At 42.8% G+C, this 23531-nt stretch overlaps 1 protein-coding gene across 4 annotated transcripts in view; it reads right to left on the bottom strand.

Moving 5' to 3' along the window:
• LOC137655686 (long-chain-fatty-acid--CoA ligase ACSBG2-like) overlaps window positions 1-22671 on the bottom strand; it is a 131900-nt gene extending 109229 nt beyond the window's left edge. Inside the window, exons 1-3 of one of the 4 annotated variants that reach the window (XM_068389646.1) lie at window positions 22104-22671; window positions 15486-15597; window positions 10977-11021 (exon numbers count right to left, since the gene is read on the bottom strand). In XM_068389646.1, the coding sequence (XP_068245747.1) occupies window positions 10977-11021; window positions 15486-15566 (126 nt within the window). In that variant the 5' untranslated portion in view covers window positions 15567-15597; window positions 22104-22671. Of the gene's footprint in view, window positions 1-10976; window positions 11022-15485; window positions 15598-21111; window positions 21237-21914; window positions 22019-22081 lie in introns of those variants that run through there. The other 3 variants (XM_068389645.1, XM_068389648.1, XM_068389649.1) reach the window with 3 other exon arrangements.
• Window positions 22672-23531: the final 860 nt, after the last annotated feature.

Here is a 23531-nt window from a genome sequence, read left to right on the forward strand (position 1 = left end):
AAGGTCTGGAAACCATTCTGCGTGATGCTATGAGGGTCATTGAGAAGTTGACCGATGTTCTGGCCTTGTTGAGTACTCTTCTCTTCAGACAGAACAGGAGAAAGGCATAAACGTCGATGTTGTCCAACCGTTACTGGAATGCATCTTGCCAGAGAGCCATGGGTCCAAGACTGAGGTGCAGTATAACGGGAGCATGAAGTTCAGGGACGTTGCGAACAGATCCACAGTCAGAGAACCCCACAAAGTCAGGACTCTGTTGGCTACTAAATGATCCAAAGACCACTTGGTACTCACTATCTTGAGTTGCTCTGCTCAGGTTGTTGGCGAGCACATTCCTTTTGCCGGGAGCTGATAGCGAGACCGAGTAGACTTCCGCCCATCTCAGTATCTCCACTGCCAGATGGGATAGGGGCTGCGAAAAAGTACCTCCTTGCTTATTGATGTAAGGCACTACTATGGTGTTGTCGCTCATCACCACCACTGAGTGACCCGCCAGGAACTGATGGAATTTTTGAAAGGCCAGATAGATGGCCTTCATCTCTAAGAGATTTATATGAAGACACTTTTGATGCATCGGAAAACATCGTCAAGTCCGGGGGAAGGATGAGAAGATAGACACCCTTTAGCAGATTTTCGTCTGCGACCCACCACTCGAGATCCGTCCGTTCCTCTGGTCCCATGGGGATTAGAATGTCCAGGGAATCGAAGGCCTGATTCCCGTTGGACTTTAGCTGCCATTGGAGGGATTGTATCCTGAGGCAATCGTTAGGAACTAGATGGGTCGGAGATATGTGTCCGAGGACACACAGCCACCTCTGTGCAGGGAGCTCTTCTCGTCTGAGAAAAGGTCTTGTGACCTTCCTCAGCCTCACTACCTGTCATCTGATGGGTAGGCTTTGTGGAGGTTGATGTCTATTATCATTCCTAGGTATACCAGTCTTGAGTGTGAAGCCACTTGAAAACCACCCGCAAGTGCTCTTGTGGTTGGTCGTGTGCCCGGCTGAGGCTCCAAGAAGTAACAGCCTGCAACACACACCTGAAAAGAGAGCATGAAATCTTTTGTTTTACAGCCAGGGAATTAAAAGGGCCAAAAACAAAAGTGAGGGTTCTCACTGATTGAGTGTGTGAACAGGTGGCCGGTCTATCCCGAGTTAACACCATTAACTAGCGGAGGGTTATTGACACATCGTGTAAAAGTTTATGGCTAGATTCCAGCTACGCTGAAACATATACTGTATCTATAGTAAAGAGCAAAGGGTTTGTATTTGCGTAGGAACTGTCATGACAAGGTAACAGGAAAAGAGAACCACCACCAAACCTTCCATAGGCTTCCATACTAACGATCCACTTGACCAAGCCCAAAGGTACCAGTTAGCGAGAGTACAGTCACCTCTTGCTAAAGGAGAAGAGAGATTGCTAAGTCCCAATGAACTAATGAAAGGATTTCCTTCACTATCATCCCCTTCGTCCTCTTCTTCCTCAAGGTAATCACCAACAAAGAGAAAGGGGAGTGAGAGAGGTTGGTAGATGAGGAGATGCAGGAGTAAACTTCCCTAACTTCCCCTTGCCATTCAGAAACACAGATACTAGCATTCAACAGGGTTCACACTCAGAGATTTATCAGACATGCCCAGGTAATAAAAACTATCATTATAAAACATGATGGAATGAGCGAACAATCGAGTTGCATCAGGTAATCTTCTCCTGAAGAAGAGAAATTACCGAGCAAACAGAGTTACAGTACTGTATACTTCAAGAGAAGTTCATTGTCTCCCTGATCAGCAGCGTGAGTGACCTCAGCAGGAGAGGAATTGCATAAAGTCCCCCCCTGCTCAAAGGTACACATCATGGAGGACAGAAGGTTTGTTTCACCATAGGAACAAGATTCACTTTACCAAATGTTTACCTTGAATGGACATCCACCTCTAAGCACACCACTTACAAATACAGTAAAGCACACACTATCCCAAGCAAAGTAATTGAGATTCAACCCTTGGGGAGAGCAGCAACAGTTACATCTGTTCTCATCGTGGCCAAAAATAAAAGTGAGGTGATACTGGTGGACAGGCAGGTGATTCCAGCACCCCTTGTTAACAATTTAATGGACATTCCAGCTCTGCAGAAGTCATACTCCTATTTAAAGAAAGGTTTGTATCTGCATAGAACAAAGTGATTTAAGCCCATCAATCTCATTCCTAACATCTGACTGTTGACTCACTCAATGAACACTAATTGTAGATCTACTTTGCTACCAATATCCAAAACCATAGCTTGATCCTAACTTTTCCATGATTTACTTTCTCTTTTCTCTTAAAAGTTTAAATATTTATCACAAACCCTTTTTTGATACTAACTTGAAATATTTCACCATAAGCTTCTCTGGTTAATCTGAACATTCCAAACATCTACTCTTCAATTGCTGGCTTCTACACGAGACACAAAGGGAATGCTGGTCTTATCTTATAAAAGAAGCCTATTCACAGAACATTGGTAGTACACAAATGCATTTTAAAAGCAGTGGAAGACAAATCTTGATAATCTTTCTCTATCTGGTGAACCAATCCGTAATATTTAAGTAGCAGCTAAGAAGCTAAAGAACAATTATTGTGATGTAAAGAATGGGAAATCCTTTTGTAACTTGCAACAAAGAAGTTAGTTGCAGTTTTTGGTGTACTCATGATGATACATTACAAGATTAATAAGGAGGGGAGAATTATTTTATTGTTTTATTTAAGAGGTCTAGAAACTGAACTTTCAAGAAGGTAAGCATGATGACCATCAGGTAAGATTCTTGAAATTATGAACCATGCAATGCAAGTCACTCAAAGAAAACTCACAGCATGCCATCAATGATAGTTGTGGCTCCAAAATATGCTGCACATGAGGTTTGAGGAATGACGCTTATTGGTTGCTGCATGTGAACAGCAATATCAGCTGGCAACTTGAAGAGAGATGGCTAGGGTCACAGCAATCCATGCTTCCTCATGCTTAAGCCAATTTTCCTACTAAGCTAAAACTTCCAACAGACAAGGAGGCACTATCAACAAGAGAGGAGTCCTGTGCGTAACTAGCAGATGAATAGAGATACGCCCTAAGAAAAGCTAGAAGCAACACACCGATATGCTTGTAAAAATAACAAACTCTAGTAAAAAAAAAAAAAAAAAAGACTATTATAAACATCCCTGCCTGGCAATCTGCTAGACTGGGGTTCAAATCTCATTCAAGCTTGATAGTTTCTTGTAGCATCTGCAAACTCACCATCCTTGTAAACCCAGGATGGCAGGTTTGGGGAAGGCTATAAGTCTAACTGCCGAGTCATTAGCAGCCATTGTCTGGCCCTTCCTGGTCCTAACTTAAATGTAGAAGAGGCTTAGGCACTGATCATTTGTATATATGGTCAATCTCGAGGGCATAACCCTGCTAACTAGAGTATTGTTACTGTCGCTTGCCTCTGCAATTTACACAGAGTCCTTTAAGTGTTCTTTGCTGGATACACAGTGGAAAGGCTTAAATATCACAACTGTCACCAAAGACTATCTAGAGAGATGCCTGGCTCATTGTCATTTTGAAGTTTGAGATAATTGGGAAACATAGTTTAAGAATAAGGAATCATAGATTGCTTTGTCACCAACCATCTCTCTCCATGCTGCCAGTTGCTACTGCTGTTCATTTGTAGTAACAAACAGTTGGCATCCTTTTCTTCTTTTGAAAAGTGTCTGGAGAAAAGCTAAACAGAAGATTGAGTAAATATAAAATGATGGAGTTGTATTGAAAATTAAAGAAAAATGTTATTTTTATTAATAAAATAAATTTTTGAATATACTTACCCGGTGATTATATAAGCTGCAGCTCTGCTGCCCGACAGAAAAACTCTACGTTCAAAATACGCCAGCGATCGCTATGCAGGTAGGGGGTGTACATCAACAGCGCCATCTGTCTAGCAGGTACTCAGTACTCAATGTAAACACAGAACCAATTTTCTCCTCGGTCCACTGGGTCTCTATTGGGGAGGAAGGGAGGGTCCTTTAATATATAATCACCGGGTAAGTATATTCAAAAATTTATTTTATTAATAAAAATAACATTTTTCAATATTAAACTTAGCCGGTGATTATATAAGCTGATTCACACCCAGGGGGGTGGGTTGAGACCAGCATTACTTGTTTACATTATTATGAGCTAAGTATTTTGTATTTCATTTTAGCAGTTATTCAAAATAACAAACATAAAATAAATAAGTACCTGGTAAGGAAGTCGACTTGAACAATTACTCTGCCTTTTTAAGTACGTCTTCCTTACGGAGCCTCGCGATCCTCTTAGGATGCTGAGCGACCCCTAGGATCTGAAGTATCAAGGGTTGCAACCCATACAACAGGACCTCATCAAAACCTCTAATCTAGGCGCTTCTCAAGAAATGACTTTGACCACCCGCCAAATCAAGTAGGATGCGAAAGGCTTCTTAGCCTTCCGGACAACCCAAAAACAATAATAAAACATTTCAAGAGAAAGATTAAAAAGGTTATGGAATTAGGGAATTGTAGTGGTTGAGCCCTCACCCACTACTGCACTCGTTGCTACGAATGGTCCCAGAGTGTAGCAGTTCTCGTAAAGAGACTGGACATTCTTAAGATAAAAAGACGCGAACACTGACTTGCTTTTCCAATAGGTTGCGTCGATTATACTTTGCAGAGATCTATTTTGTTTAAAGGCCACGGAAGTTGCGACAGCTCTACTTCGTGTGTCCTTACCTTCAGCAAAGCTTGGTCTTCCTCATTCAGATGGGAATGAGCTTCTCGTATTAACAGTCTGATAAAATAGGATAAAGCATTCTTTGACATAGGCAAAGATTGTTTCTTAACTGAACACCATAAAGCTTCAGACGGGCCTCGTAAAGGTTTAGTTCATTTTAAATAGAACTTAAGAGCTCTTACAGGACATAAGACTCTTTCTAGTTCATTTCCAACCATACGATAAGTTTGGAATATCGAACGATATTGGCCAAGGCCGAGAAGGCAGCTCGTTTTTGGCTAGAAAACCAAGTTGTAGAACATGTAGCCGTTTCGGATGAGAATCCGATGTTCTTGCTGAAGGCATGAATCTCACTGACTCTTTTAGCTGTGGCTAAGCATACCAGGAAAAGTCTTTAAGGTGAGATCTTTCAGGGAGGCTGATTGTAGCGTTTCGAACCTGTCTGACATAAGGAATCTTAGTACCACGTCTAAATTCCAACCAGGTGTAACCAAACGACGCTCCTTCGTGGTCTCAAAAGACTTAAGGAGGTCCTGTAGATCTTTATGTTGGAAAGATCTAAGCCTCTGTGACGGAAGACTGATGCCAACATGCTTCTGTAACCCTTGATAGTGGGAGCTGAAAGAGATCGTTCTTTCCTCAGATATAAGAGGAAGTCAGCTATTTGAGTTACAGGGGTACTGGTCGAGGATACGGATACTGACTTGCACCAGTTTCGGAAGATTTCCCACTTCGATTGGTAGACTCTAAGGGTGGATGTTCTCCTTGCTCTAGCAATCGCTCTGGCTGCCTCCTTCGAAAAGTCTCTAGCTCTCGAGAGTCTTTCGATAGTCTGAAGGCAGTCAGACGAAGAGCGTGGAGGCCTTGGTGTACCTTCTTTACGCGTGGCTGACGTAGAAGGTCCACCCTTAGGGGAAGTGTTCTGGGAACGTCTACTAGCCATCGAAGTACCTCGGTGAACCATTCTCTCGCGGGCCAGAGGGAAGCAACTAGCGTCAACCTTGTCCCTTCGTGAGAGGCGAACTTCTGCAGTACCTTGTTGACAATCTTGAACGGAGGGAATGCATATAGATCTAGATGTGACCAATCTAGTAGAAAGGCATCTATATGAACTGCTGCTGGGTCCGGGATTGGTGAGCAAAATATTGGGAGCCTCTTGGTCATCGAGGTTGCGAAGAGATCTATGGTTGGCTGGCCCCAGGTGGCCCAAAGTCTCTTGCATACATCCTTGTGGAGGGTCCATTCTGTTGGAATTATTTGTCCCTTCCGACTGAGACAATCTGCCATGACATTCAAGTTGCCTTGGATGAACCTCGTTACTAGTGATATGTCTAGACCTTTTGACCAGGTGAGGAGGTCCCTTGCGATCTCGTACAACGTCAGAGAGTAGGTCCCTCCTTGCTTGGAGATGTACGCCAAAGCCGTGGTGTTGTCCGAGTTCACTTCCACCACTTTGCCTTGAAGGAGAGACCTGAAGCTTTTCCAGGTCAGACGTACTGCCAGAAGCTCCTTGCAGTTGAAATGCATTGTCCTTTGACTCGAGTTCCATAATCCCGAGCATTCCCGACCGTCTAATGTCGCACCCCAGCCTACGTCCGATGCGTCCGAGAAGAGAACGTGGTTGGGAGTCTGAACAGTTAGGGGAAGACCCTTTCTAAGGTTGATATAGTCCTTTCACCAAGTCAGACAAGACTTTATCTTTCCGGAAACCGGGATTGAGACCGCTTCTAGCGTCTTGTCCTTTTCCAGTAAAAAGCTAGATGGTATAGAAGACGACGGAGGTGTAGTCTTCCTAGTGACACAAATTGATCCACGGATGACAGTGTCCCTACCAGACTCATCCACAGCCTGACTGAGCAGCGTTCCTTCTTCAGCATCTTCTGGATGGATAGCAGGGCTGGGGGCTGATCGTCTTGTTCAGCAACGTCCTCATCAGAGGGTTCCTCATCCGAAACTGATGAGGAAACGGCAACGGAGTGGGCAACGTCTGACTCGCTGAATCCGGTCGCACTGGTGGATGCGTGACGGAGCCGGACGCAATATCATGGAACTGCTGCACAGTCTGTGAACTGTCAACAACCATGGGTGCGCGAGGAAGTACAGCGTCAACCCGAAACTGTCTAGACCGTCTGGGTTGTGCAGTCAACACCCTACCGGGTTGCTGAGGTTGACGCACTGCGTCACAACAAGTCACCTCTGCTGGTTGTTGAACGTCCTGAACGTCAACAACCACCTCCGAGCGTCGCTTAACGTCAACGTGCGACTGGCAACCCACACTGGGTCGCATCGGTGGAGGAACCACCTCAACTGGCAGACGCGAGTAGGTTACCTCAGCGTCAACAGGGCGCACAACCGACCGGTTGGAAGGTTGTTGGCCAGAAGGAGGAACCACCTCAACTGGCAGACGTGAGTAGGTTACCTCAGCGTCAACAGGGCGCACAACCGACCGGTTGGAAGGTTGTTGGCCAGAAGGAGGAACCACCTCAACTGGCAGACGCGAGTAGGTTACCTCAGCGTCAACAGGGCGCACAACCGACCGGTTGGAAGGTTGTTGGCCAGAAGGTTCTTCTCCGCATTTAAGTCCTCTATCAAGGACGCAAGCTTGGACTGCATGGCTTGCAGCAAAGCCCATTTAGGGTCTACGGGAGCAGGTGTGGCAACAGACGGGGTTAGCGACTGAGGCGGAACCGTTTACCATCCCTGAAAGCCTTGTTATGTGTGACATAATAGTACAGCAAAACTTCAAAGGCTTGACAAAAACTGAGAAGTTGACCTGTAAACAACTTGGAGCGTCTCCTGGCTAGGCGCCAGGGCGAGTCTACCAGAATTGAGAAGTCTATCTGGGCAGAGGCATGAACTCCCAAGCCGAGAACTTCTCTCGTGTCATATCAGACTCTCGCTCTATAAGCCAGTTTAAAAGAAGGGAAATCAAAGGCTGTATCCCTAAAAACTCCTCCTGGTGCAAAAACCAGTCGCCTAGCCAACGTAACGCTCTCTAGGAGAGCGAGAGAGCACTAGCCTTAAAAACAACGGCTTCGAAGTAGCTAGGCCTAGTGTAAGTTCTGACGTTTAGGCGAACGAGGAGCAGCAGTTACAAGATCCGGACGAAGATCCTTAAAAAAATCATCATGATTTAATTAAAGTCCATAGGAGGCTAAGCAGCTTAAGGCTCCTCTCCATCTGACAGAGTCCTCAAGGGAATATCAGTAGGAGGGAGAACAGCAACTTCCTCATCCACAGGAACCTTGTCCGATAAAAGCTAGGTTACCTCAGTGAGTCTCTCACTGGTGCATAAGTAGCAGACCAGAAGGCAACGTCATGTAACTGCTTGACAGTCTGTGAACTGTCAACAACTGAACTGTCAACCACAACAGGTGTGTGAGGACGTACAGTGTCCACTCGAGACTGCTTTGACTGTCTAGACTGAGCAGTCAAAACAACTCTAGAATGCGGAAGTTGACGCACCGCGTCAAAACAAAACAACTTAGACTGTTGTTGTACCTTGCGAACGTCAACGGAAGATTCCGTGCGTCGCTGAACGTCAACATGCGGCTGGCAGGGTACACTGGAACGCATGGGTGGCGGGACTCTCTTGGAGTGCGGGAGAAGGTCGCCTCAGCGTCCACAGGACGCACAACCGTGGTTGGTTGTAGGCTAGAGGTTGGTGCAGTGTCAACCTTCTCCGCACGAAAGTCCTGCATCAATGACGTTAACTGAGACTGCATGGTCTGCAGCAAAGACCACTAGGGTCTACAGGAGCAGGTGCGGCAACAGACGGTGTGACTGCCTGATGCGGTACCGCTTTGCCTCTCTTAGGAGGTGAGCAGTCGTCGGAAGACTGCAGCGAGTCCGAACTGACCCAGTGGCTACAACTGGGCCGTTGGACTTGCGCGGAAAGGACCGACTTGCGCTTAATAAGCCGCGAGACCTTGGTCCATGGTTTCTTACGAGAAACCTCTTCCGCAGACGAGGAATAAATGGGCTCTCTCGTCTTAGAGTGGGTGGGGCGATCTTGGGTAGATACGCCCGAAACCACAGAGGGAAAACGTCTGTTCGTTGATCAAGGCCTCTCGAACCCATAAGTCGTTCGACATTACTTCTCCCCTGGGCTTGGGAGCTTGCAAGAGGTCCCGGACTAGGTGAACGACAGGCACGAACAGACGAACCCTCGGACGCAACACTGTAACACTTTGCGCATATCACTTTATCGATTTTCTGTTTTGCACTTATTTCACTGAAATCGAAACTTTTACTGATTTCTACCTGAAACACGCAATTCTACCCTTCATTAAAAGGTAGTAATTGCGAAATCAGTCGTATAATGCAAGCTCAAATACCAGCAAAAAACAGAAAACATATTTTAAGATAAAAAATTCAGTGGCTGGGAAAGAGACTAAACACTAGTTCATATAACTACGTTTTCAATCTCTCACCGCACAAAGCCTGGGGACGAGAATAAAAAACTAAAAACGTTTTATCCTTCCTCCCCGTACAGCGACTAGGGACGAGAGCAACTCGAGAAAAACGTTACCCGCTTGAACGGAACGTTTTCTCTCCTCTCTCTCCCTCCGTCTCTATCTCTCTCTCTTTCTCTCTTGATTTCGCACCTAAGAGAAGAGCCCAATTATATATCGTCAAAAAAACATGTTATTTGACTAAAGGAAAAACTGAAAGGTTTTCCAAATAAAAAGTTCCTTTAATTTAGAATTTAAAACATTTAAGCTAAGAAAGAATGAACAAAACATCAGAATTGATTTACTCTTACTGCAAAGTGAAACCGTGATACACTTTCTCTCTATCGTAACGATAGAGCGCATGTTGAACGTCCTGAACGTCAACCACTGCGTAGTCTAAAAAACTAAACGTTAGTTCATCTTTGAAAACAGTACGAAGACTATCAAAGAAATTCTTTCATAAAACATTAAATTTAAAAAGTTTTAAATTCTTTAAAGGCTAAATACGATATAACGGGCTCAACGTTGATTAACTTTGGTTCCAAGTAAGGACCGCCTACTATCAGGAAAGGTCGCATATAAACAAAACATAAAAATTTATTTTTATATGTTTATAATAAATGGAAAGTTAATCGAAGAGGCCTAATAAAGGCGGAGAGATATAAAATATATAGATCTATAACGTGTTAAGCAAAATTACTAAAAACCTAAACACACTTCCGTCTAAGGGAAGGGTCGGCCATTTAAAAGTGAAAGAGAGTCCATACTCTCCTTGTCACCATAATTAAATCTATCCAAAACGAGTTCAAGTTTTGAGATGAAGATAAAACACCTGCATAGCGAAAGCTCAAAACTAGAAATGTGTACTTCACCAAAATATGTGAAAACCAATCCAGTAAGCAATAGCGAATTTAGTAGGTCTTGCCGGTGGCACGACAGAGAGAAAATTGGTTCTGTGTTTACATTGAGTACTGAGTACCTGCTAGACAGATGGCGCTGTTGATGTACACCCCCTACCTGCATAGCGATCGCTGGCGTATTTTGAACGTAGAGTTTTTCTGTCGGGCAGCAGAGCTGCAGCTTATATAATCACCGGCTAAGTTTAATATTGAAAAATCCACTTATAAGTCATTCCCAAGACAATATATATAATGATCAAATCAACAAGAACAATAAGAGGCTTCTATATATATTAAAAGGCAGACTATCACAAAATCAGTCTCGCATCCATATACTACAAATAACACTAATATAACTTCATTACTCATAATGGGCAAGCAATCAATCGAACAAGTCAAAAGGATCTTTTAGCCTGCTAAGCAAGATTTCATAAGATAGTTACCATATATAAAGAAAATAAGACCTAATCAAGAGAAGTACTGTAAAGTATAACACTGATGAAAATAGCAACAAAATACTCAGAGAAAGAAATGCTTATAGGGTACACTCAGGCACACTATTCTATCTATTTTCTTTCCTCACTAGGCTATCTTCCCTGTTGAAACCCTTGGGCTTATAGCATCCTGTTTTTCCAACTAAAGTTGTAGCTTAAATAATGATAATAACAATAATAAATTAACAGCAGTTACGAAGTAACAGAAATATTGAGGCAATTTTCAGCTCCTACAATTCCTTTTAAACTTGGGAGTAACAACAATTGAAAATTTTAACAGTATTTAGCGAAAGAATCAGGCACAATATTTGATAGCGATACAATCTATAAGCAACAATCTATGCAACAACAAAAAATAACATATTTGAAAGAAAAATTACCTGATCTGGACCATTCCTGTAGATTTTTGTTTGTGAAGTGGTGCACTAGAAAGAGAATGAAAAGTTACTATGATACAAATGGTACTAGGAAACATTTTCCTAAAAACACATTCATGTGTTATGTGAAAGTTATATTGTAGATTTCTTTACACTATTGTATATACCATTTCATTATTTCATACTTATACTGCAATAGCACTCCCTCAAGAATAAATTTCTCAATCAAAGTAATATAGCATATTAAATAAATACAAGACTGTACTTTAATTTGCATTTTTCCGAGCTATGCAAACCAGAGTCTTCTGTTTATGAAATGATTCAGTGCATGAACAGGAACAGTTATAGAAACTAATAGGTAAACAGCTCATAGCTCATAAAATGTGAGTGAAGTGTCCTACCAACCAGTATTTCATAATCAAACCACTCTTTCCCTTCAGCCTAAGGACAGACAGGGGTGATTGAGGGGGGAATTTAATACAAAGGTCTAAGGGATACAAACAATCATCATCTATGAAGATCCACACATTAGTATAAAAATCTGTAAACTGGTAGCTAAGGTTCCATCCCTGCAGGAATTTTATTTTTCGGCTCCCGGAGATAACAAGGAAATATTACTTCCTAATCAACAAAAACATATGGTGGCTAGTACAGTGATAAGGCATTCAACTAGAATTCACATGGCAGCCCAAGACCGTGTGTTTTAAGTTGTTTATTATGGAGGATACTGCTGTGTTTGGGCACCCTAGTGGGGGGTTGGGCTTACCCAGCTAAAGCTCTGCTGCACATCTTTGAATGATACTGGAATTTAAATGACACCTTCACCTTTTACATAGAGAAAGGTAGCTACGTATTTCTCAAAGGCAATAACAAGAAATGGATATGTGAGGTTAGACTTTATCATCCATAATCCCTTGTCTATAAGAAAGGGTAGTTGTTTGCATAGCTTACCTGTACTTTCTGTAGTACTTGGCCTGGGTGCTGAACACCAAAGAAAAGTAGATGAAAGGAGATGGAGAAAGTCACTCTATCTTTCATCTCTAGGCTTATACAGACAAGATGTTTATCTGTCCCAAAAGAGATCTAGGACAGCTACCCAACTCATTGATTAGTCACCACAGGACCCAAGGAGTTGTACAAGTACATGTGGGAAATATCTTGTCAATAAAATGAGGGAATGTTAGTGTGATGCTTCCAGGCTACTGCTCTCATATCTGCAAGACTAACAGATTCATACAAAAGACAACAGAAGGGGTGATGGTCATTATATCGTGAGCTTTCAACCAAACTGCAACTTGTCCCCCTTGCCAAATGATCACAGTAATACAATCACTTGTCTGTCAGTGAAAGCCAGAAAGAAACAGTGTGCTTGTATCAATGAAGAGTCTTCAGCACTGAGGCCTGAGATGACAAGTTCTCCTAAGATAGAACTGCTGAACTCGGTTGAGACAAAAGCATCGCATTGATCCCATTTAAGAAAAATCTTGGAAGGAGGGAATAAAAAGTCTTGACCCTAGCATGTCGTCACCACAAAGTTCAGGAGAAAGAAAAATGGAAAATTTTAAAGCTAGTATTTTTCCTAACGATACTTAATAAAACTTATCACCATCTTCGACCAGGGCAACTCTAGCCTCGTCTTAGTGAGTTGTGGGGACTAGCAGAAAAGATCTAACACCATGTCTTTCCCGTCTGGGGGGAGTACGTAGGTTTCCCAGAGTCCATTAACCTTCCTTCCTGATGCAGGACAGAACCTACCTGAAGGATTAGTTAGATTTCCCTTGCATGGAGGACAGAGCATTGGGGCTAGGTGGTACTGGCTAAATGCCAAATGCCCAATGCCAAAGGATCTTCCAACTCAAAGTCATCTTGCGCCCTAGCAGGAGACTGAAGCCTGGGAGGAGGATACCGGGCCTAGAGAACTAAATAGGCAGAATTCTTTTCTGAAGGACAAGGTCATCCACAATTTGGGATGTCCAGTTCTTAGGAAGAGAACTCAAATCCTTTAGCAATTGAGGCTTAGAAGTGAAGGAATCTAATACGCAAGAAGCCTCCTCAGGTTGCGAAGCTCGCACAAATTCAAAGGGAGCAGTAACCAGCTCCGTGGGTGGGACAGTGGAAACTGTGTCAATTATCTTAACGAGCAACACCCGATACTTGCCGGAAAACAAGACCTCTCTCGGAGATCTCAATCACTTGCTTGTCCTCGGGTGAGGAACGTCTCCTGGAGGATGTGTAACCTGACCTGACTTCCTCCATCTCTTAGTCACCTTAATTGGGGCAATAGTCAATTGTTCCCAAAGGGGATCATGCTTGGAATGGCCAGCCTTTGAGTACAGTAACAGGGGACTTATGATTGGAGATGACTCTAGTGGCGACAAAGGAAATGCCAGTGCTAGAGGAGGAATTGGAGCAAGAAAGATGGAAGTTGTGCTCCTATGCCTACGACACAAGGGCATGCTATGGTTCCCTGGAAACCCTGACACCCAGGGATGTCAACGAGTTCATTTGATATAGCTGGAGATTGTGCTGGATTTCACGAGTTCCAGGAAGCATAGCGAGTCACTTGAGAACAAGGTAGCAGCCAATTGGGCTCGTGACTGAGGAATATACGCTTGATGGGTGCGAATCAACCCCTCTACTGGCGAACAAAATACAGATTGGGCACGAAATGCCATGTTTCATAGGAGGAATAAATGGGGCACTCACAGGAGCGGAAACGTTTAAAAACGTACAGTATCGCCAAAGGTAGAAGCACGGACTTCATCAAAAATGTATCACACAAGGTAGGAGCACGACCTTGAACTGCACAAGTGGCAGGTTCACGTCAGCTACTGCATCAAGTACAATAAGCATGTGAGCCGGAGCTACACGCACTGGCGCACAAATACACACGAGAGCTTTCTCTGAGGGTTCAATAACAGCCTGTACCCAGTGTTTGTGCTTTTCCTCATCATAATGAGTGCACTCAGAAGGTGGCTGATTTGGCAAAAAATGCTTAGAGGTGTTGCAATGTGTCTTCTAATCATATAGCCAGAACTCCCATAGGAGCACTAGCCTTAGGCGCCAGCCCAGAAGGCTTCATGCACACAAGACTCGCAGATTCATGATGCCCAAGGGGCATGATGTTAAGCACCTTTGTTCTGTGGGGAGCCATCAGATACAATCACCAGAAGGTTCCAAAGAGCCTAGCTCCAGAGAGTTAGTGCGTGGCAGTGATGAGTCGTCAAGCCCACACTTACGAGTAGCTTGAAAAGTAGAACATTCAAGCAAGAACAACCTCTCGCGGTAGCAAGAGCGTCTACCAGAGGGCCCTAACAGGACGGCAAGCTCGTAACGAACCTCTGACTGAGCAAACTCAGCAGGCATGCACCTTGGGAGTGAGAGTGCTAAGCTGGAACTCGGGAGAGAACTAGCCTACAAAACTTCAGCTGGAAGGAGGAACTGTGGAGGAAGTTTTGGTTAAAGGCATGAGACCAGTTGGAGGGGACTCCCCTCCAACAGGTCAGGACAGGGAAGGGCTGAAGCCAAACCCTAAGTAGGAAGATGTATGTTCAGGCTGTGCCCCTAGCATCAACATCTCCAGAAGCCATTCCTTTGTGGCATACCCTGAAAGCCCCAAGGAAGGCCACAGCTGATGCAAGGCATCAAAAGAGTTAAGACTTCCTTCGAAAGGAAGCCGCTGCTGATTCGCTAGGGGAATACTGAGGTCTTCCTGATCAGTTGGTTGTTCGGGGGTTAAATGGGCATCGGTCTTGTTCAATTAGCCTCCACAGGAAGCCAAATGGGAAGACACAGGTGGGAGAGTACTAGCCGCAGAAGAAAGAAATCAGGATTTCTTTGACTTTGAGGATGAATTCGAAGGTGTATAATCCCTTCCAGACTTATTCCTGCATCTCTTGTACCACTCCCACTGGGAGTTGAACAGTTCTCAACACTCAGCACAAGAAGCCTCTGTGTAGGTGTCGTCTGCACAAAGGGCAAAGTCGGCAAGGATCCCTCTCCTTAGTCAACATAAAGGTGCCGCTAGAGTGGCCCAATATGCCAGGAAAGTTCTCAAACTACAAACACATTTGTAAAGAAAAGGGTGCACAGCCAGTTAATAGGAAAATAACCGGGAGAGACACGTGAACGACTGCACTCAACCGTAGCCAAATCAAAAGTGAGTTCAGCTAATGGATGAGTGCAGGAATGGGCAGGGTGGTCTACCCTCTGCTAACTACCGGAGGCTCATTAACACCCGGCATTAATATTTTTAAGGCTAAACTAGCTCACGTTGCATCATCTCTCCTACTACGTAAAGAACAAAATTTGTATTTCTGCAGGATCAAACATATTTCACAGTACAGTATTGTATAGTGTGCAATAACTAATTTGTAAACATTACATACTATGAAGTACTACATACAGTAATCAATTTCTAAATACTGTAATAAATATTGCACAATGACTTAAAATGTTCTTCAAGGAGGTATACAGTATTTCATGAAAAATTAAAAGGGTTATGTTACTTACCATAGTTCTATGAGCTTTAAAAGACATACGTGCAAACCACATGACTGTCCTGTGGTGCACAAATAAAAGTGAATGAACCATATTTGCTGAATGTCATCAGTTTCAAGGAAATCTGAAGGATAAAAAAAGTACTTTAATACAAATACCAACAACCAGTAAATGATCAAATAGCACAAGAAACTACTGTAACTTAAAAAGGATTTTGATTTTCAATACTGTACAGTACAATAAAAATACAGTACTGTACATCTTATTCTCAGAATGGCATATTTCATATATAACTCATCATAAATATACAAACCACAGTCTATTATGTTGGGATATTGTTGATACAAACAGGAAAAATTATACGGTAGAACTTTCATGGCACATAAGTGAGCAGCATGCACCTGTCCTTAAACCTTAACTTTTCTTTTAGGTATAGGATTTTAATAAAGTATAAAATGCCTAAAGTAATTTGCATTTTTCCTACCTATAACAAACCTGAATCCTTTAATTAGGATTATGAATTCAGCATAAGCCAGAACAGCCATTGAACGTTAACATGATAGTGAGCTACAAACAGGCAATGCAGGCGAAAGCCTCGCCTTTTGATCATAGTCTTGGAACTAGAGGCACTAACTCTCTTAAAGGATGCCAAGGCTAGTAAAATCTGTCTTAAGGGTAAGATCCCTGTCTGAGGATTTACTCAAGGGTTCATACGATGTTTCCGAAGAACAATCACACTCCCTGTCAGCCGTTCGATTTTCCAAGGTGGGCAAGCCTGTTCAAAACTCGTCGTCAAAACCTAAAATTCCTATGATGTGGAGAGATCAATTCCCTTCAGTCAAAACACCTGGCTCAAGGCCGAGTGATAATGTTTCACTGCTGCGACTGAAAGAAGTGTTTCCTTCCATAGGAAAACTAAAAATCCCTTATCAAGGGAATATTGGCTTCGGATGGAGCAATGTCCCTTCCACAACACAGAAAAGGGACCATTTTGCCTGGTAGACTGCTGTGGAGGATTTACAGAGGTACTCGGAAACCTGCTTTGCAAGCTGTTTCGAAAACCACTCTCTCGGAGATGCTGGGTAACCTCCATCCGTGAAGTGATAAGCAAAACGATGCTGTGTGGAATCTCTTGAGGTGACTGACGAAGAAGTGATGGCTAATATTTTAGCTCTCTTAAGACATCTACAAAAAGACCTAGAAGATCTGGACACCACTCTGCATGAGGCCACTTTGGGCTGACTAACATTATTCGAAGGACCATGGATATCATGACTTTGTTTAAGACTCCCCATATGAGGTTGAACAGGGGAAAGGTGTAAATGTCTAACCTTTCTATAGGGAGTTGAAATGCCTGTTGCATCAAAGCTGCTGGATCTGGAACTGATGAAAAGTAATGTACTCTTCCAGCTTGTTGTTCAGGCGAGTGGCAAACACATTGATGATCATGGGAATGCCACATAGTCAGGGGTTCCCTCGCTACTGGAGGATTCAAAGACCATTCTGAGCAGGCTATCTTGCCTAGTCGACTCAGTTTGTCTGCTATCAAACTGCATTTCCCCGTAATGAAATGAGCTGGGATATGTAGTGTGTTAACCATTGCCCACTGATGCATTCTGAAAGATAGTATGCAAAGAATTCGGGACACCGAACTTCCTTGTTTGTTGATGGAAGTCACTACGGTCCTGTTGTTGCTTATGAACACTACCAAGTGACCCTAAAGGGTGTCCATGAAGTGGAGTAACACTAGATATGCCACTTTTACTTCTAAATAATGGCTGTGAAACATTACGTCCTCCTGTGATCATAGACCTGAGATATAATTATCTCTCCAGTGTGCTCCCCATCGTTGTTGGGATGCGTCTGAAAACAGAAAAATTCCTGGAGGAGGGACCTGCAATGGGGACCCAGTCAACAGGTTCTTGTCCTAAATCCACCAATAGAATTCTTTTCTGATGTCCTAGGGAAGTCTGACTAGATTGGAGGGGGAGTCCATCCTCTGATACCATTGAGATCTCAGGGCCCATTGAATGGTAGGACTTCGCAGTAGAGAAACATCACTGCAACCTGTCTGAAGCTAAGTACTTTGTCTTCTGGTGAAAATACTCAAGCTTAAACCATATCTATATTTATGACTAAATACCATAGACAATGCTGGGGTTTGAGGACTGAGTTCTCGATATTGATCCTAACTCTGAGATTGTGATAAAACTTGAGAAGCACGTCTCTGTAGCAGAGAAATTAAGCTTCCAGTTCCACCAGTAACAACCAGTTGTCTAGGTATCGTAGGAGTCTGATGCCCATGGCATGCAACCAGAAAGACAACAGATTGAAGAGAAGAGTAAAGAATTGCGGTGCTGTCAACAGGCCGAGGCAAAGGCCTCGAAACTGTAATATCTTCTTTCGTAGAATAAACCGTACTTTTTGGATACATAGTTACCTGAAAGTATGCATCCTTCAGGTCTCTAGACAGTAGGAAGTTGTTTCTTCTGAGATTGCCTGAATGACTGTGTCGAGTGTCTTCATCTTGAACTGTCTGGAAAATGAAAAAGTTCGAGTGACATAAGTCTACGACTGGTCTCCAACCTCTCGTCAACTTTTCCACTAGGAACAAGTTGATGTACAAACCCAGACCCATCCTGGACTTCAATGACATTTTTCCCCAGCATTGCCTGAACCTTGTCCTGTAGGTCTTTTGGAGATACCTTCGAATACAATGACGGGATGATTGGAGTTTGAATCAGAGGGTAACATGTCGTGAACGGAACAAGATACTTAAGAGTGAAGGACGTCTAATACTAGGGTTCCGCCCCATGAAACCGCCACCTCATCTACCGACTTGCCAGGCATCTCCCCACACGTGGCAAAATGAGGGGACTGCCTTCTCTAACGCGAGCATCTTCTTCCTAGACTTTATCAGTTGAGATGGACGCGACGGGGTAATGAATGTGTCAAGTCCTGTCACCAGTAGTGGGGATGGTCTCCTTCTGGAAATAGTCTCCATGACTGCTTCGGGGAGGAACCTCTTGGTGTTGCAGGTGGCTGTTGAAACTGCTTATAGGAGGTCTGTCTCCTAAAGAAGGCAGCCTGGCTTGCTTTCTCCCACTTCTCAACTACCTCAGCGATTTCTGTAAGCGGGAACAAGGTTGGAGATTGTGTCATTGGGGTGTTCCGTAACACAAACAAGTCTCTGGAAGCCATATGGCGTACAATCTTTTTGACACTTGTATCTCTTCTCTTAAAAATCCAGTTGCTCCAGAGAAAGGCCTATCAGTGAAACAAAGACTCCAGTACCTTTGCCCATAACTACTCAAGTTCTTCATATTGCTTTCGAACTTTCAGGTCTTAAAGATTCTTTGACACGAGTAAGAGACGGTCCCCGACCAATGATCTAGCCAAGAACATGCTTGCAAGGCTGACATGGAGATTGTTTCAAAGTCGAGTGTTTCAGCTGGCGACAGCACCAACAGCCGAGTTTTTCACAATACATCCATGGGATCAAGGATGCTACGTCAGGATCTAGAAGCAATAGATTGGGATGAGCCCCTTCAGGCATATAAAGCCTTCTCTGTCTAGGAAGTGCTGGCAGAATTAACTTAAGATGATTTGGCTGCCATAAGAATATTGCATACGGTGAGGGGGGGCTTTAGCAAGTTTATTTAATTGCCTGATAATCCCCAGTACTCGTAGAAAAGACGACGACTCACCTTGGGTCTCCCATCAGACCTTTGAATGGAGCAACCCCGGTAGGATCTGATGAGTCCCCTTCCGCAGTGGAGGCCGAGGGGTGCTCAATCATAACTGGAGAGGAGTGGCATAATCCTCCTGCTAGGCAACGGAACAGTGTTTCCTGCACGGTTCCGGAATGTCTTTTCATTATCTCCCCAAGTCAGGTGAAAGAACGAGGAAAAGGGACAGTGATAAAATCTGAGCATACCAAGACAAGTCTACGAGAGAGAAAGGGTCAGGGCAACGGCTAATAGACAGAAGTGGAGGTTTAACATCCCCCCATTCTGAAAGGGGTACTCCCCCTGAAAACATTCATTCTAGGAAGCAGTTGTAACACAAGGATCTGGTAGACTCACATTAGACACCAATGGAATGATGGATGTACCAGGTCCAACGTCCAAGGACTGAATCATTCTCAGAGTACGATCCTAAAGAACTACCCTAGGGAACAGAGGGAAAGGTTCATGACGTCTTCTCCTTTAAAAATGCTATTGGGGAACCATGTTCGCCTTCGCAGGGACTGGTACAGTGCCGCCTATCTTAGTAGTCGATCTAGGAGGTGGAGTTTTGTACCTAACTTGTAGAACCTCATCATCCTCCAATACAACAAGTGAAGGAGCACTAAATACCTTAGGAGATATCACATAATCCACCCTTGAAGGAAGAGCTTGTAAAGGGAGGGGGTGTGTAGATAGGTCAGCAAAGCACTTTCCTAAACAGCACATTGGCGGATGCACATCTGACTTGTGGTATGACAGACACGTCACTGGAACGCGGGATGATGGACACACCACTGACTTGAACATGGTGGACACATCTCGCACTCCCCTGGGTAGTATAGAGGTGGACGCGCCTGACTAACTCGCACTGCTGTTGTGATGGTTCGCCACGACCATAATGGTGGTCTGGTCTAGGGATGAAATCACACCTATGAACACATTGACTACCCCCTCACCCGACGCATTACATGTACTCTAGGTGAACTTTACTGCCTCCGCAGTAAGAGTAGCGAGATTTTTTAGTATTCAGCAATTTTGCTTAAATGTTCACCTATAGTGAGGTCTCTTGTTTAGTTCTTTCTCCATTTTTGACATATCCATCATGACTATTTTGGCTTTGTCTACACGATCAAGGCATGGCCAATTCATTTTCTTAAAGTTAACATCACTGGTGTTAGTTTCTATAGACACACTTCTTGTGGTAGAAATTATGATCACAAAATTTCCACCCTATCCACTCTTTATCCTTTCCCTTCGCAGGTCCACAATTTTCGGTCATGATGTAAAGTAATCTTATTTTCACTTATGTTCCTCCATAAGAATAACTACGATTTCAAAGTTAATATAAATATGAGAGAGAGAGAGAGAGAGAGAGAGAGAGAGAGAGAGAGAGAGAGAAATTATTAGCACAAAAGGAATGAAACTTCAAAGGCTAATAATATATGTCTGAACGCTAACAAGGCCGGGGTTAGAATGGTTCCTTGGCAGATCCCCGACAATCCTTCATCGGCTGTACCAGCTTGCGTGCTAGAGTATACACAGTACCTATATTAAATGGCGAAAGTTTGTTTTCGCGTATGAATAAATGTATTGTTGTGCCATAAATCAAGTGTTGGTTGAAATTGTAATACAGGTATTACCAAAATTTAAAAAACAATGTATCTAGGTTATTAATAGCTACTGACTTTTGGATATGGGGTTCAAAATACTAAGTTTAAAGAGATCTAATTAATTATGTCATTTCCAACCACCTAGCTACTATACAGTACTACACTATAACAAAACTCAATATTGTGGAGAACAGTTATTACTGCAAGGCCCAGACTGCAGGGGCCTTCAGGTGGACAATGAAGGTCTTACTAGTATAGACATTCTGCATAAGAGATGAGACATATCAGTATATTACTCACCGCACTATGTCGGATATTTCGTTGGAAACGACACGTGGTTCCGATGATACATTTATCATCGAAGTGGTAATATTCATCCAGCAACCAAGTGAAATAATAGCGTGCTGGGCTCGCTGCAGCAACAGAAGGCAGAATCTCCCTCTCACATCCTACAGTATCCAAGGATGCAGTTTCCTTCCTCATCGTTCACCACTATAGGACGTAGACTCTCGGTTCAAAAACAGCAAAAAATGCCTAATTTAACCTATCCTTCCCTCACCTTATAATGAAAGATTTATGTTTGTCCCTCATATATTGACAGGAAAAAGGGATGGGTGTATGTACAGTGACAGCCATGCCCCATATCTCCCTTATTTTCAACCCCATCACTAAGAATACAGCAATCTAACGGCTAGCATATGCATGGCAATAGAGTGAGGCCACTGCTGTGTTGGGCACCACAGTAGAGGGTTGGGTTTGCCCGCCTGATGTTCTGGTGAGCAGCTACTCTGATGATATTGGAACTGAAACCAGACCTCTTCACCTTTTACCTTTGGGGGGGGGTCTCATGTGGGATAACCCCCAGTAGGTACAGACATGACTTGTAGGTTAGGTTAGGAAGTTTAGGTTAGGTATCCTATGCAGCCGGGAAGTCCTGTCCGTCCTTATAAAAAGGCCCTATGGGGTAAAGTAATACTCCTCTCAGACATGAAGAATAGGGAAACTAAAGAGAGTACTTTGGCCTTAGTACATATGGTAGTACAATAAAACCACACATGCCACAAAATAATCATATCGATAAACATCATTTGTTCCATACATACTTTACTAACGATATAAAGTGCTAGGAGAGGAATTTATTTATAAATAATCGGCTACACTCATAGCCTACTGCGTGGTGAGCAATGCAGGGACATTGCCATTTTAGGATAAGCCACTTACTCCACTAAATACTAAACTAAAAAATTATACCCTGTTAATAACGACCAACCTTGTATAGAACGGCTAGTTACCGTCGTTCGTGGTGGTAATGGACAGCTTGGACTATTTGCAGATATGTACAAGACGGTTCACTTGCCCCGTAAGAAGATAGCGGTTCTTGCGTCGATGTTCCTCTCAAGTCTCAATCTGACACATTGACTAGTTTTGATTGTTTATCAACAAAATGTTCGCTCACTTTACATCAATGGTTTATAGTATACTATTAGCTTCATTTAACTTTAAAAATTATTCTGTCTAATATTCAGCGAGCATTTTATTGTTATATAATTCTTTTCTAATCAAATGGAAATGATATTTAAACGCCGGTCGTAAGTAGGTCATAAAGCTGGTTTAAAGCCTTGGCTATACGTCGAGACAAAAAAAAAAGACTGAGCGCAGAATTCAAAACTGGTTTTAACTCATTTCTCCTTGACAACAATAGTCTGTTGTGTGATAAAAATTGTGTCAACATATAATAAGTACATTGTTTATAAACTTGTGCAATTTACAATAAGCGGTCACAAGTCACTGCTTTGATGAAAATTACTTTATTGTTTCGGGAGCTCGTGATATTTTTCTTTCATTGGTTTTGGAGGAACTGTGTAGTGTGTATTTTGGCGGTACGAAATCAACGCCAAACTAGCTATTTGAAACTTAATAAAAAGTAAAAAGAGTCTGTAACTAGTAGTCTAACATAACCCAGATTTTGGTCTGTCTAATTCTCATGCTTGTCATCATCCTCGTTGTCAATCTTGCCTATGTCAGAAATGTGTAGGCTACAACATATTTGCATACGTGATTGAATATGTAAAAATAGTTGTTATTTTACTTTAATTACTGCTTTTCTGATCCTAATGGCCTACTTACCTTTCTCGCCACTAAAATATCAGAATTGTGTTAAGAAAAAAAAAATAAGCGGGTCGTAGATTACATAAGAGTTGAGAAAGACCGTAATGGTTACATGACTAGCATATAACGAGGGAGAAATCGTGGTGCATCGATTATCGTAGTTACCAGTATAAGTTCACTATAGATATCTTCGTAATGTAATAAAAAAATACAAACTGAAATATTCAGCAACTTAATTCACAATACTCGTAAGGTCATCATATAAACTTAAGAATTCTTAGTATTTAAAGCAATAATTGAAATTGTAAACAAAACAGCTTTAAGAAAATTTATCTTTTGGAACTAAATCATTTGTAAAAAGATCTCCAGCAAAACTAATCAACGTAACGACACTTGAACATTTTTCCGGTATCTTCTGACCTAAATATAGGCTACATTCGTTTATATTATATGTGTTGTAACTACATCTGTAGACTACTAGCTGATAACGTCATACTACTTCCTATTAGGGCGGGAGCAGTGACATAGAATTAGATATTAGAATTGCTAACCGAAGAATTTGCCCGATATACTAGACAGGCCATGGAAGTTAGAAATAAGAGAATGCAAGC

Source organism: Palaemon carinicauda, chromosome 16 (assembly GCF_036898095.1).
Source record: "Palaemon carinicauda isolate YSFRI2023 chromosome 16, ASM3689809v2, whole genome shotgun sequence".
Classification (NCBI taxonomy): Eukaryota; Metazoa; Arthropoda; class Malacostraca; order Decapoda; family Palaemonidae; genus Palaemon; species Palaemon carinicauda.